General features: G+C 41.6%; 1 protein-coding gene across 2 annotated transcripts in view; it reads left to right on the top strand.

The window, feature by feature from the left end:
• The first annotated feature begins 753 nt into the window (after nt 1-753).
• The window catches only part of Tbx18 (T-box transcription factor 18), a 28029-nt gene continuing 12748 nt past the window's right edge, over nt 754-16034 (top strand). The window contains exons 1-4 of one of the 2 annotated variants that reach the window (XM_063265562.1): nt 754-1504; nt 2352-2556; nt 4593-4694; nt 7582-7753. In XM_063265562.1, coding sequence (XP_063121632.1) covers nt 1195-1504; nt 2352-2556; nt 4593-4694; nt 7582-7753 — 789 coding nt within the window. In that variant the 5' untranslated portion in view covers nt 754-1194. The remainder of the gene's footprint in view (nt 1505-2351; nt 2557-4592; nt 4695-7581; nt 7754-16034) is intronic. The other variant, NM_001108173.1, reaches the window with a different exon arrangement.

Below are 16034 nucleotides of genomic sequence, written 5' to 3'. Positions count from 1 at the left end.
ATGAATATGAAGCTATTTTAACATACAGAAAATTCATAAAAAACATACAAAAATTCATAAAGCATGCTTTACTTGGTGAAGTTTTGAAGATAAACCTATATCATTAAAAACAGAATTAAAATCCCACGACTACGTCTTAAAACAATTACTCCGAGGGCGTCTCTAGAAAGGAGACACCTTTCCTGGATAGTTTATATGAAGGATTGAGAGATACTATAATGATTACTTTTAAATTAAAAAAATAAAATATGCTTAAAGTCATCTAACCTAAGAAAAAGCTACGGAGTAAGCTTGAAGCCCGGGGTCACTCTTTACGCACAGTGGGCATCAATAAGCACAGGGATTTTTAAATGAGATGTGACAAATATGTTTGACAAATATGCTGTGAGTTCTTGCCCCCTTCAAATGTACTTTGTAGCCCAGGGATAGGGATGTGGGATCAGAGATTTAGGGGTCCTTGAAAGATCCTCTCTACTGCTAATTGTGGTTCTTTTTTCTCCGTTAAACCAGGAGGCTCAGCCTTTCCTGGTTCTGATGAGAGGCAGGGTCTGAACTGGGTTGGTGGGTGTCTTCAAAAGAGGGTTCAGCTTTCAAGAGGCTGGCACAGACGAGCCAGATGGCGGCGCTTTTCTGTCCGAGATTTTCCGACCTTGTAAGGAAGTGGGCGCGGGCTGAGCGGAGTCCTTCTTCTGATTGGTGAGCTGTCTCGGTGATGGACAGCTCCATAGGACCGGCCCCCGCCGCTTTATTGACACTAATGAGCAAGTTCTTCCCACCGCTCTCCTGCCTGGAAGTGCTGACAGATCAAGGCAACAAATTTCAATTACAATCCCTAATTTGTGTCCGCAGAGTGTTTTTTTTCCCCCGTGTTAGTCCTCTCGGGCGCATCAGTCGAGGCAGATCTTGGAGCAGCAAGAGGAGGTGGAGGGTTTGGGAGTCAAAAAGTGCACCACTGAGCTCGAAGGAGAGACAGAGGGAAGGAAACTTGGCGGCCGCGTTCCTGCTTCCTCGGATCCCAACGCCGGAGAGAAAGAGGAAACGGCAAATTTGTTTTTGCCCGCGGCTAGGAAGGGAACAGATCTCGGGAGGCTTCGGGAGCTGCGGAGCGTTTGGTGGGGCCAGGAGGGCGAACGCGTGCGTGCGCCCCAGCCGCGGGTATATGAGAGAGGGGCGGGCGGGCTCGGGGCGGCGGGGATGGCGGAGAAGCGGAGGGGCTCACCGTGCAGCATGCTAAGCCTCAAGGCGCATGCCTTCTCGGTGGAGGCACTGATCGGCGCCGAAAAGCAGCAACAGCTTCAAAAGAAGCGGAGAAAGCTGGCCACGGAAGAGGCGGCCGGGGCGGTGGACGACGCAGGCTGCAGCCGTGGCGGAGGCGCGAGAGAACACCGCTGCACCGAGGCCGACGAAGACCCGGCTCCCCCGCCGCCCGCAGCCGGGTCGGCGTCCGGGCCGGCGCGGAGCTGCACGGACGCCGAACGGAGCTGTGCTTCCCGCGGACCCGCGGGTGAGTCGACCCCTTCCCGCCCCAGCGGCTTCCCGGTGCGTCCCCGCCCGGATCCCGCGAACCTGAGCTTCGCCCGGTCCTCCCCGGCCTCAGCCGCCGAGCCCCGGAGGTCAGACACTGACCCGTCGGCCCAGCGCACCGTCAATCCGCGGCTCTCAGCCGGGCCCGGCGGGCTGCCGACGTCCTTGTCCCTGCGCCCCGGAGGGTTCGAGCCCAGGGGTGCTGCTGCTTTTCGCTTCTCTTAAGTTTTAGGAGCCCCCGTGGTTCGTGCGGGAGGGCGCGGGCTAAAGCGCGGAAACCGCATCAGATGCCCCGAAGCTGGGTGCGCCAACCCGGGAGGCGGCAGCGAGCTCGCCCACACTCTTTGCCCTCCGGAATGCGGAGCGCTGCTCCGCCCGAGCCCAGGCGCCCGGGGGCTGGCTTTTCTCACTCTGTATCCGTTGTGCGGCGAGGCCTGGAGAGCCAGCAGCTGGGAGGATTGGTGGGAGCGGGATTTGGGGAACTTTCCAGAAGGTGCCTCGCTTCAGGCCCGGAGGCCAGACGGCCGCCTGGGGCGAAGGGAGGAATAGGTGACCGGAGCAGATCGGGGCAGAGGCAGCGGCGGGATCTGAGCCCCGAAATAGTGCGCTCGGGACCGGTCCCAGATTCCGTAGCGTTTGCTGCGCAGGGAGTCCGCGGACCTGGCTCTGCGACATGCGGACTTGGTGGGACCCTAGAGGCCTCAAGGCAGCTCTGATCGCCCGGCGCTGCTGGACTGCAGGCAGCTGTCCTCGGGCCTGGCCCTGAGTTGATTCTCCAGGCCGCTCTCGCCCTCACTGCTTCCCTGTCTCTGCCCTCTGCTGTCCAGGCAGCTGTGAGGACGGTTTCTTGCAGGGCGCTTCCCCGCTGGCGTCCCCGGGAGGTTCCCCGAAAGGGTCTCCGGTACCTGGCCTGGCACGGCCGGGGACCCCGCTGCCCGCGCCACAGGCCCCAAGAGTGGATCTGCAAGGAGCAGAACTCTGGAAACGCTTTCACGAAATAGGCACCGAGATGATCATCACCAAAGCCGGCAGGTAAGTTTGAGTCTCCAGGTCTCCTGGGACTCTGGCCTCACCCTACCCTTCGCCTGGCCGCAGCCGTGACCCACCCCACAAAGCCCCAGACAGTAGCTCCCTGTCTAAATCTTCATTGCTTTCTTTCCAGACAGTGCTGTCGATGAAGGGCGCATTCCGGCCCGGTCTTGTTAAAGTCAGAGAGATCTTTTGTCAAGATGGGTGCTACAGCCTTAGCGAGCCAGGATCCATGCTCTGAGTGAGGGAGTGAGACCTAGTTACTTGTGTACCTCAGTCTATGCATTTACTTAGGCTCTAGTTATCAGTTCTGAACTAGGTAATAGATGACCCCTCCCGCTTTAGTTATATTTTAAATATATATTTTTTAGCACACTCTGATTTTTTTTTATAAAATTTCTAACTTCTAGATTAGGAAGCACCATGAGCCCAAGGGTGTATTGTGCTATTCTGATGTTAGGCTACCGTGAAAGGTCACCATGGTCGTGTTTAATCATGTATTGCGATAAGAATCATTACTCTGAGTTTTAAAACTGTAGACAACACACACACACACACACACACACACACACACACACACACACACACACACACACGAAATCAGCCCCACTACCTTAATTTGCAGAATACAAAAACGTTTGGAAAGAAGTTAATTTTTCTAGACTGTGTAATTTGTGTATGGGTCATTAGTCAAATAAATGGATTTGTTGGCCTCATCAAATTAATTTGGGGTCGGCATAAGAAACTTGCACTTTCAAGTTTTCAACTCATTTACTGTAATGAAATCTAAGAATAATACGATCCCTTTAAAGGTTCTTTAAAAAGCACACACAACTCTTTCAGGGAGTACACATGGTAAAAACCTGGGTAGCATAAAAGCATCCAAACTTATTAGAAATTACAAAAACATATTTTATTGAATCCATATGCTACCTTCTGCATTCTCAGGGAAGTTTTTATTAATGATCCAAATGCGTTCTTCAGCAGCACAAAGCAACAGTTGTCTTATAAAGGATGTAGTTAAAGACCTTGCCTCTTTATCTTACAGGTGCACTGAAAGAACACTAAAACAGCCAGCATATTAAACTGCTCTCCTGTTTAGTTAATACTTAGGGACTTTCTTTTCACTGGCAGTGGCCTTTAATAGCGCTGTTGTAGAAAAAAAATCGGTAAATAAATTTGTGTTATAAGGCTAAATGAACAGAAATGAGATTAGTTGGAGGGTCCTAGACATAAATCATTAAAGGAAAGCTTTTTTAAAGGGCGAAACTGATGCTGTTTTTAATGCATGCTAAGGTGCTGCGTATTTCTTGCTTCTGTGCTCTTTGTAAAGGGATTACGTGCCTTTACTTCAGCATCTCCTTTGATACACATATCTGGGAAGTCAAGGGAAAATGGAATTTTCGTTTGCTTTAATTAGCAATAATTGTGGTTAGAAAAGAAAACATCTTGGGGTTGTGGTGTGGGGGGGGAGGAGATTCATAAATATACGTTGTGTTTAGTTTCTGCTTCCAATAAAGAAGTTTTACTATACCTTTCAAATTTAGAGCGCCTTTTGCACTTACCTTACCAGGCTGCAGACAGGAAGTCCTGTCTCAATAAAGAACATATTGTTTGGTTATAGCATGGCACATTGGCTCCTTGTGGGTTTTTTATAACCCCCTTTAAAATTTCACATTATAATATATTTTATCGCTTTCAGCAATTTGAAGTTTGTATCATTTGACGCATTTCACTGTTCGTAGGAAGGTAAATAGGCTTTGTTGGTTTTGTCTCAAAAGCAGCATTTCTTTACTGTAAAGTCCTTTCGTGTTTAAGATACACTGATGTTTCACTAAACACGGAACGCGTGTACGCAGCACAACAAGTCACAATTTTAAAGGCTGTAGTTTTGCTATATCCTGTGTTCTGAACCCAGAATTATGTTATTAAAGTGAATATTGTAAGTTTGTCTACATTAAAAAAAATGGACGTTTCTTGGGTTTATTCAGTCTCTATTCTTAATCACAAGTAAAACCAAACCCTTCCCTTGCAAACAGGCGCATGTTTCCAGCGATGCGAGTGAAGATCTCCGGGTTAGATCCTCACCAACAATATTACATTGCCATGGATATTGTGCCCGTGGACAACAAAAGATACAGGTAGGACTGATGGCTACAGGCAGAGCAGCGGCAACATTAGGGCTCTGCAGCTTGTGCCTGTCCTATCCAGCCTATGATCTTTGTTTCACAGTCTGTAGAATTCCCAGATTCCTGATCTAAACACCTATGGGTTCTTACAACTCAGTTGGTGCCTTGTCCCCCAGGGTATGTGGAAACTCAGTGTTTGTTTAGCTTTTAATACATGAAGAGATGTCTTTGGTCATTGGAACTTTGAGCAGGGGACAGTCCAGCATTGTTACAGTGAATGTATCTTTAATGTCCGCTAAAATTTCAGTTAGAATTTTGATAGGAAGTGTCTTAATGCAATGTTTGCAGATTCACATTATGGTAAATGTTATATTTTTCCTATTTTGATCTTATGCTAATTTTCCTGTTATAGTAAAAGTCATATAAATTTGACTTTTGAAAAACATGTTTACAAGTTAGAAAATAAATCTCATAATTTCATTGTGACAAGAAACCATCTTTAAACTTGTAGTAAATTGTTATCCCTGGCTTGTTTTTCAGGTTGGGAATGGACAATTTTTTAAAGTTTTCTATAATTTGAGGATTTTGGAACAGAATACTTTTGTCTAGGCATCAAGTGAACTCTGAAAAGATACATTAGTTCTTTAGTTTCAAACTGCCTTTGCTTCCATTTATGCAAGAGAGAGAATTAGGGATTTTTCAATGACAATGCCTTTTGTTTATCAGAAGGGTTTAAAATGCTAAATTGTTTAAAAGGAAGTTTGAGAGTTTGGAAGATAGAAGAAGGGCCTCTGAAAGGTCTTTTTATTTTCTTTTTTTTCTGCCATTTAGTATATGTCTAAATGAAATTATTTGATTTTTATCACTTTAAAAAAATGGGTGCTTGTTTTGCTGAAGGCAAGTTTTTGATGTCAAAGTATCCAGCTTTAAATTTACATATGAGCATATGAAATACTGACAGTGTTAAACATAGTAGTTTTATTTGTGTTTTTTTTTTTATTTAAGTTGAATGATTTGCTTTAATTCCGTAAGTCTTTGGGAGTTTGCTAACATTACCAATAACTAGCAGAAAGCAGAATGCATTAAGTTTATTCAGCAATCACATACGATTTAAAGTCCATATTCTAATCTGAGTTTTGTGCTGAGGAAGATGACATAGTTCTTAATGAGTTTCCAAGTTACCCTTTCCTTTTTCAAGTTTCTATTCTGTTCCTCCCTCAAGCTTTGCCCATATACTTTAGATCTATATATACTGTTACAGTAAGCAACGAAATTTACATCTTAACAGATCAAACTGTAAAACACAAATTTGTTTTCCACCATTGCTTCCTAGGATACATTTGGCTTTGGTAATTAGCATGTTTTACAAGGAAAGTTTATATGTACAATTTATTTTCTTAGGGCATGTTGGATGTTGAACCATTTAGTGCACATAATTTTGCAAGGTTTTGATAGAACGTTTTTATTTATTTTGGTAGTAGCCCAAGTCTTATCTGAAGTGCCGGTATTTTTTTTTTTTATGTATCTCTAAGATTTCTATTTATTTTCCAACTTTTCCATGGGTACCAGAAATTATTTTTTGACTTATTCTCTGACAAAGAATGGTATTTGGTTAAAAACGTTATAAAAAAATCAACAATCACAATAGCTCATAGGAATTTATTTATTAAAACCATACCATGCCAATTAAAGTACAGTTTTAAAAATTTAAATGCTCTGCATATATATCTTGCTTCAAGGGAAGGAATTAAAATCTACAAGGGATATTGAGCTTAAAATTGAGTTCACTGAAATGCGTAACCACAGCTGAGACAAAGAGCTTCACCAAATATGGATGTAAGAAAACGTTTCGTGCTGTTGTAAAAAGATGTGCGTTTGACACACAGGTGTTTCTGACTTACCTGAAAGTTATCACCATAAATTTTGTGCAGTATTTTAACACGTGAATAGGATAAAGCATATCTAAATGTATAATCTCATGTCACTTTTTCAATATCCTACTTTCTATTTTCTTTTTTTTAGATTCACACTGCGATAATAATCTGAATTGTACACTTGAATTTTCAGATTTTATTTATTCCTGGAAATTTTATTGCTTGAATGTTTTTATTGCTGAGTCAATTTATTTTTGAATATTTAAAAAGAAACAGAGTAGGCTATTATGTTTTTTAACTGTGAAAATAATCTTAATTGGCAGGTCTATACAAGTGTGCCTTGCATGTTGAGTATCGATAGTTGGAAATTAGAACTTGCTAACTGAAGTGATTTTCTTGGAAGGTCAAGAAAGAGAAGCACGAAAGATTAATGATAGCCTTACATTTTATGATTCTTCAAAAAATTTAAATTATCCTGAATTATTTTATTCTATGCTTATGTTGGGAAAAACAGTCCTACATGTTAAAATGATACATTTTTTTCTCCCCAAAAAACAATGTAACAGTTTTCTCTCACCTCTCCACTTTTATCCCACCAGGCTGTATGGAGCCTGAGAAGGGAAGTTATCATTCAGGAAGTAAAAAACTTTAAAATAAGACACTGAAGTAGGTTTACTCAGAGGTGAGAGTGACAGTTTCGTACTGTCTTCATGTCAGTTAACTATTCAGATGAAAACTACCAGAATGTAAATTATGTCTATTGTATGTGTAATACGTTAGGATCACGATATGTGGCATTTATGGGAGGAGACAGCCTGTATATTTTCACTAAGCCATCAAAAAGATGTTTACTCTGAGTTATACAAGGCTTCATAGTACAAACTCAAAAGTTTGCTTAAAGGTTTCTTTTGGGTGTGGAGAGAAATAAGTTTGTGTTAGACTTTTAGAAAAGGGTGCACATTTGCTTTGAGTTGTTAATTACAAGAAATAGTTCACATTCTGATAGTCTTGTCTTTGCCATGTAGATATGTTTACCACAGCTCTAAATGGATGGTGGCAGGAAATGCTGATTCCCCGGTGCCACCCCGAGTATACATTCATCCAGACTCACCGGCCTCTGGGGAGACTTGGATGAGACAAGTGATCAGCTTCGACAAGCTGAAACTTACCAACAACGAACTGGATGACCAAGGCCATGTAAGTAGACAGCCTCTCTGGCATGACCATCAGGTGACAACCCAGAGCCTAGCTGAAAACTGCTGAGATTGTGACACTCCTTTCCCTTTGGTCAGTGGGGAAACAATATATGCCAAATCAATGTATGTATTTGTATCAGAGACCATGTCTGTAGCTGAAGTGTCCCATGAAGCATTTATTAAGCTTAAACCAGATATTTGCTTTGTATTGGACTTAAAGGAACCAAGGCAGAGACCAAAAAAAAAAAATTATCTGAAATCCCATGAGGGGCTAATTATTATACTTGAACTGTGTTTGGAAGTTTGGTAACAGGGATGATTTATTAAGTCTTCTACGCATCCAGCTCTTTTCCCAGATGCGGCTCACGGCCTGGGCTTACTCTGTTTGTGCCTTCCATCTGCAAGTTCCCAATTGTTTTGCAATGACATCTAATGTGTCGAAGTATGTTACAGTTCCCTTTACTCTTAAAACTGCTGAAACTTGATACGTGGATCAAGTCCAACCACTCAGAAAAGACAGTCAGTCGTTGTTAACAGCTTGCTGATTTTAGGCAGGGTTCTGCGCAATTTTTTTTTTAAATACTCACTAACTCTGGATAACGTTGATTTCTGTTCAAAGCTAGCATTGCTGTTAGGTGTATTGTTGTTAGAGTTTTGATTCAGAAGAACTGACATGCTGTTTGAATAATGCATACAGGAAAGAAATACCAACTTCATTATTTCCCAGCCAAAGAGCACACACAGGTTACTTATAAACGAGTCACAAAATAAAACTGAAATGAACATTAATTTATTGCTTGTGCTGTGGTTTGCAGCTGTCTAGATGTCTCATCACCTTGATGGGAACCTTGGGATGGTCACCTTTTTGTTGCAAATGCAGTGTCTGCCTTTTAAAGCACAGCTAAGGACATGACAAACTATGGCCACTTTTATGACTTCAGACTGAATCAGAGGAAATAGACACTTTGTTTTTTCTTCTATTTTAGTAGACAACTTTATTTTCTTTTTCTTTACTTTTATAAATCCACAATCAAATTGTTACAGCTACTGTTCACTTGCTTACTGTGCTGAAACGTGTCACAATTTCCTCTGTCTGAGCTGTTGCTGGTGCACTCATCGGAAAGGGTCTGTTTTCCCCCTTAGTAGGGGATTTAGACTGAATGCTATTTGGTGCTGCTTACTTTCAAAACACAAATGAGTGTCCTGAATTCTACACTTTAAGATTATATTTTTTAAAAAGATAATTGTGCCCTAAACCATTAACTGATAAAGAATTTATATCAACATAGTCATCTTACAGTTCTAATACTTTTAGTTAAGGGCGCTGGTTTTATATATAGTATGTACCATAAAAAGTTTTATGTGTAGATTCAGTAATCTGTGTTTTTAGATTTCTAATTTTAGTAGTTTTTATCTAAAAGAAATTTCCCAGAAAATATAATATGTATGTGTGTATGTATAATATACGTATATTTTATGTATAATGTATAATACATACATACAGGAAAAATATTATGTATTTGTATGTGAGAGAGGAGTCAGAGAGAAGAAAGAGATTGAGGTAGGAGAGAGAGGAGAGAGGGATGGGGGAGGAGATAGAGAATAAACATGTTCACGTCATTGTGGGAGAGTGGGCCACTTCTATCTTTTGGAGACCTAGGAAGAACTGAAGTTATGACTTGAACCTAAAGCTAGTCTGTTATCAGAATTTTCTCTTCTTCCCGGGACCTTACTCTGTTTTCTCTTAGAGCCTTCAACTGATTGGACGATGGCCACTTACTGCTACAGAGACTAATCTGCTTTTCACATGTCTACTGATTAAGTATTTGTCTCTAAGCCATATTTCCACAGCCATATCTTTGTCACTATTTGCTTAAAAATATGGATACAGTGTCCTGGCCAAGTCAATAGATTAAAATTAACCATCACACACTATTTGTTCAAAACATAAAAGAATAGTTCCAAATTGAAGTTCAGTGACATGGACCTAAAGAATCTCGCTGTTAGAAAAGTTTCTAAATGCAGCAAATAACAACAACAACAACAACAACAACAACAACAACAACAATAATGAAGTGTTCTGGCTACTAGTGAAGTGTTCTTTTACAGTTGTGACAAGATGTACTGTTTAATCAAGGGATTGAAAGGGCGTCCATAGGGGCACAAGAGATCTGTGACCTTAAGAAGCAAGGGCATGGCCTTGTGAATGTTAGTGTCCAGTTGACTGGAGGGGAAGGCCTTTCCACATTATTCCTTGGGGGGAAAAATGTGTTCTTGAAGATTGTTAAATGATCAAGGACACTGGGCAGAAACTGGTTTTGTGAGTTTCTTGCCTCCGTGGGGTGAGAAAGGAGCCCTCACAGATGGGTTCCCTGTCTGCTGCTCCTAGAGTACAGTCATCCCAGCACAGGAAGCCTAGGAAGAGTACAGGAAGTCCTCTGCTGCGTGGACTCTTAGCTGAGCCCGAGTGAAAGCAGATTAGAGACTGGGAAAATGCTTGTATTTGTGCTGCTTGCAGCTCAGGTCACTGCAGGCAGTGCTGTGTGGTGGGGCTTAAGCAGAGACCCTTGGGGGCTTTAGCTTTTGCAGTCTTTTCACTTCTGTCATTCCACCAATTCTAAAAGAAGTCAGTGTCACCTCTAATAAAACCGCACAGGACAGAGTTTAATTTCCCAGATTCCTTTCTTACATTTTAATCTCTCAGTCACCTAACCCTCTCCAATTTACTGTGTTAACATTTCCACGCATATGCAGCTTTGTGACTGGAGAACTCTGGGGCCCTGGGAGCGTTATTAAATTAGCATAAAGTGATCCCAGGTAAGCCAAGTCTTGTAGGCATTGACTAGACTTGCTTCCGCAGGAGATGATATGATTTCCCCAGAGTGACTTTTTAGCTTCTCAAATACTAGACTTGGTTCAGAAAAGGAAATTAAGGAAGATTCAGAGTGGCAATGTCCCTCAGAGCCACAGCTCATCCTTGAATGTTGGGATAACTTTGTAGATCCTTTTGATCCTTGGGGATTCTGGGTAACCTTATGATAGCTTTGGTACAAACCAAGGGTGGCTTTTGGCCTTCCCTTGGATAGGAAGGTCCTATGCTTGGGTGATAGTTTCTTACCTCATGCATGTTTCCTTGTTTTCCTGGAACCTGTCTTCTGAGGAAAGCATTTCCTTGAGCATTTCTCTTAAAAGGAGAAGAGGTTTGAGGGTGCACTTTGAGCTGCAGCAACTTCTTATCTGTAGTTCTGGGGATGCTTTGGAAATGGGCTCTGTCTCAGAGCTATATTCATAGGCTTGTAGGAGTGCGTGTGTCTCCACTGCTGACGATTTCCTGTCACACGTGCCTACACTCTCCTATGGTTTCTCCTTGAAAAGTCAGATGGGGAAGCAAGATGATGCAGGAACAGTGCTTGAGCTTTCTCATTGGGAAGGAAGTTGAAGTGGTTGAGAAGGATGCCACATCTGTGATTCCCTGGCAAGTCAGTTCCACTCCCGCGGCCTTGTTTTCTCATGGGTGGTATTGGAATTAGAGACACAAGGCAGCTGGCAAACTTGAAAGAGTGCGTTTAAAAGGGCCTGAAACACAGTGTCACAGAAGAACAAAAGAGAACCCTACTATGCCTGTGATTAACTGATAGTTTCCACACTACTTAAACCGAGGCATAGCTGGTGTTGTAAGGCTTGTAGGAAGGGGTAGGGGGAGAGGGGAGGGATTGGGGATGTGGGGAGGGGCATTGTTTTTTGTTTTTTTGTTTTTGTTTTTTTGTTTTTTCTTTTCTTTTCTTTTTTTTTTTTCCGGACCTGGGGACCGAACCAAGGGCCTTGTGCTTGCTAGGCAAGCACTCTACCACTGAGCTAAATCCCCACCCCAGGGAGGGGCATTGTTATCTGGTCCTTTTAGGTCCTTTGCTTGGCTTAATCCAATCTTGACAGTTTGTCATCTAGAAAAAAAACATTTTTCCCCCAGTCATCAACAAGTTCCACTGAACTTTTGAAAAACTAGAAGCCCCATCTGTCAAACTATCCAGCTGTCAGATAAAGACGTAGGCTTCTCCCTCATAGAAGCAGGGGGGTGGGATGGGACAGGGGGTTTACAGTGGGGAAACTGGGAAGGAGAATAAGATTTGAAATGTAAATAAATAAACTATCCAATGGGGGGGGTAAGAAAAAGAACTATGCTTCCTTTGATACAAATCTATTTCATAATTAACTAATTAGCAGTGATAGAGGTTAAGGCCAGCAGAAGTGCTTTACTACTGAGCCACATCCCCAGCCCCTCAACTCTAGTCTTTAAAGTAGAAAAGAAGCCTATAAATGAGTTCACTCCGTTTGTGAATATAGGTCTGTATGCCTTTTCTAATGTTATAGCTAGTCCCCTGACCAAATCCTGTCTAAACAGAACAGATAGTATAGAGAGTACACATAAGGTATGATTATTTAAGCTATAATTATGATCTCATTTTTTTTGAATGGCTGGTGGTCCGAGGTATCCTACTCAGTAAGAAAAATATTGTTGTCTTACTATTCTTATAAATGGGACGGTTTATCTTATTTATTTATTTATTTATTTATTTATTTATTTATTTATTTATTTATGAGAATGGGTGGTTGTGGGTCAATGCATGCCACTGCGCAAGCCTAGAGGTCAGAGTACACTCGCAGAAGTCCGTTCACTCCTTCTACCAGGGAAGGAGCTCAGGTCGTTAGACTTGGCAGCACTTATCATCCTTACTGAGCCATCTTGCCAGTTTTGCATTTGCTAACTCACTAAGAAACAAATGGTGATACTATGATGATAAAGAAGAACTGAGCTTGCTTCGTGTTCTCTCAAAAATTCCAGGGATACACTATATTTTCTATAGACTCTTAAAATACATTATCAGTTAATGTGTGAACACAGGCATTTATCAATCAGTTTTTGCACCCCATTTCATTATACCCCATCCAAATTCACTTTTGAAAACATGGTAAGGGTATAAACAAATGAGCGGACACGTATAAAACTGAATGGAGGCATGTCCTTGAGAGAACAGTCTTCATAAGACAAGGCTGTAAAAATAAAGAGCCCTTTACTACCTCCATTCCAAATCATTCCACTCCAATGCTCTGGAATTGGCTGTACACTTTTGGCTTAATTATATGAAATTTCGTGTCTTTTTCTCCCCCCTCCTGTTCTGCTGTGGGAATCACTTTTCTCTTGGAGTTTTTAGATGCTGCCATTTGAGTGCTGCTGACGTTTTGATCCTTTTTTTTTTTTAATTAATTTATTTACTTTATGTGCATTGGTGTTTTGCGTACATGCATGTATGTGTGAGGGTGTCAGAGCCACTCAAACAGGAGTTACAAACAATTGTGAGCTCTAAACTGCTGAGTCATCTCTCCAGCCACCAACATTTTAATTCTTAGCTTGGAGAACAGGAAGGTTGAAACTTTTCAACCCTGGAAGATACCTATTGCAAGACAATTTTCTAAAGAGAAAATCAGCTCAATAAAGGGGTGAAAAGTTGATTTGATGTTGAGGCTATTACATTAAAAGTGGACATTTGCTATTTTATGTTAACTTTGAAAAGAGTGTGCTATTGCAATAGTAAATCATAGGAAAAGGACCAGGGCAGGTTTGCAGGTGGGGAGCGAGACACAAGCTGGGACTCAATTAACTGCATCTACAGTCTCAAAACCATTCCTGTGTGTTTCTTCTATTGAGCCTAGCCCAGGGACTGTGCCTGCCCATGTAATGTAAATTCATAGTGAAGGCATGTAGACAGGAAAGGACAACAGACCCACGGCCTAGGAACCTCTGAGGACTCAGAAGTCTGTAGGTTCTGTAGGACTTATTATTTAAAAAACAATCTGTTGAGGCTTAGAAACATCATGCAGATGAATCTCCTAGTATGAGCACCAGTGGAAGGGGAAGCCCTTGGTCCTGCTAAGACTGAACCCCCAGTGAACGTGATTGTTGGGGGGAGGGCAGCAATGCGGTGAGGATGGGGAGGGGAACACCCATAACGAAGGGGAGGGGGAGGGATTAGGGGGATGTTTGCCCGGAAACCGGGAAAGGGAATAACATTCGAAATGTATATAAGAAATACTCAAGTTAATAAAAAAAAAAAAAAAAGAAACATCATGCAGAACCCCAAATGTAAAACAGGCATGTTCCTGCCTGGAAGTCGGAAAGCTGACCTCACGTCAGCTGCTCTCCTTACCCTAGCATCGCTCAGGAAACAAAGCAAACAAGCAGACAAACTCTGCCAGGCTAGAAACTTTACCAATGATTAAAGTGTAGATTTTGATATCTTTTGAAATCAGAATTAGTGGACAGAACCTAGTAACAAGGAAGTGAGCAAAAGGCATTCCTCATCTACTGAAACTTTGTTTAGCCGCTGGGCAGTGATGGCACAGGCCTTTAATCCCAGGCAGATCGAGGCCAGCTTGTTCTACAGAGTAATTTCCAGGACAGCCAGGACTACACAGAGAAACCTTGTCAAAAAAAAAAAAAAAAAAAAAAAAAAAAAAAACCTAAAGAACTAAAGAAGACAGAAGAAAAAAAAGTTTTCTAGACTGTGCTAATGGTTCAACTCTTTGTATACACTTTCATTTTTGTGTTCTTTTATCCTGGTTTATAGCAAGGCATACCTTTCAAATGGTGGCAGTGAACACACATACTTAAAACCAACAGAAACTATTAAAAAAACCAGTACACATCTCTGGCAACACAGGGTTTACTACTGTGTATTGTAGTTTTACTCATTTAAAAGTTTTCTGGTCAAAGATGCTAATAGTTTGCTTAAATTATTTCCTTTTCCTGGTTCTAGAAAGAGGCAGCTGATTTCTGCCCGTGTTCTCTCAGGTGGTGATGAGGACCGCTGCCCCCTTTTGCAGTTTCTTGTATTCACACTGCCTCCCTCAAAGAGTTGGCAAGGTCTTTAGATCTATTTCCTTCCAGTATTTCTTCCATTTACATACAGAGCAAACGAGAAAAAATAAAACCAACCAACCAACCAAACAAACAAACAAACAAGCAAAACACCCACCAGTTGCAGTATTGACTATCTTAAGAGTAAAGGCCTGCTCTTCTGACAGCAGACATTCTCTGAGTACAGGGCTATTTGGGTTTGAGCTGACCCAAAGCTCTGAAGTTGGCTTATTAAATTGCCTGCATCCAGACCAACATGAAGCACATCTTCAAACACCACACTTCCCATGAACTTTCATTTAGGTATTTTCCTTCTAGATTCATAATAACCAAGATATTGAATTTAAAGCTTAGAGTTCAGAAAATTTTCCTACTCATCAGCTAAAGTTATTTATGAATATAGAACCCAAGAAAAAATTTAAAATCTGCTGTTTATGAAAGTATTAAAACATAAAACATCAAATGTGCCTCCCATGCAAACACACACACACACACACACACACACACACACACACACACACCCTGACCTGTGATCCCATCATCAGAGGTGATCATTGTTCAAATCTCTTTATGAGCCGCCGTACTCTGTTTCATAAAATGTACCTAAACAATTAGGCACTGTTTTATCACCTTAAGATTAAAAACCAGCATTTTATTGTATGATTGAAAATTTGCCCAAACAGTGTTAGCAACAGCTTTGTAACATCACATCTCAGGATGTAGTTGTTCCTTGGTGACTACTCTATGGTAGCATGAGTATGCTGGGCATGTAAGTGACTTATAGTTCTTCCATGTTAACGATTACATGATGTCCACCTCTGTATATGAAATACTTTTCTGAATCTAGAGCAATTCCTTAGGACAAACCTTAGGATCTTGGTGCCTACATGAGAGACTGGGCAGGGCAGGTTTTCCAGTCTCTAGTCTGGGACTTTAATAGGGGCACAGACACTATACTATTCTGACAAACTACAGATTTTGTAGAACAAACACAGGAGACAGCGGGATGTGTGGGTGCAGTCACCCACAGAGGAGCAAATCCCTTGGAGTTTGAAAACCTTCGCATGTATCTTTCAGAAGATGGGTTTGGCGCAAAGTAAATGATCATTTCCATTTCATTTCATTGGTACTGACTCTGGTTTTATTCAATTCATTATAAAGAAAATCTTTATGAATATATTATTGTATTTTAAGCAATAGAAGTTGATGTTTATTTCATGTGGCTGTACTGAGGATTTTATTAAAGCGATTTGCATTTTTATATGAATGCTACAGATGTCTTCCTACCCCTTCCATGAGGCTTTGCAGTATTTTGTTAAATTAACTTCAGAAATTATCTTCAGAAATGGGACTCTCCTGGAAAAGGTTA

The sequence above is a fragment of the Rattus norvegicus genome, chromosome 8, assembly GCF_036323735.1.
Source record: "Rattus norvegicus strain BN/NHsdMcwi chromosome 8, GRCr8, whole genome shotgun sequence".
Classification (NCBI taxonomy): Eukaryota; Metazoa; Chordata; class Mammalia; order Rodentia; family Muridae; genus Rattus; species Rattus norvegicus.
Note: the sequence above shows the minus strand (reverse complement) of the source record. Positions and strands in the feature narration are given on the sequence as shown.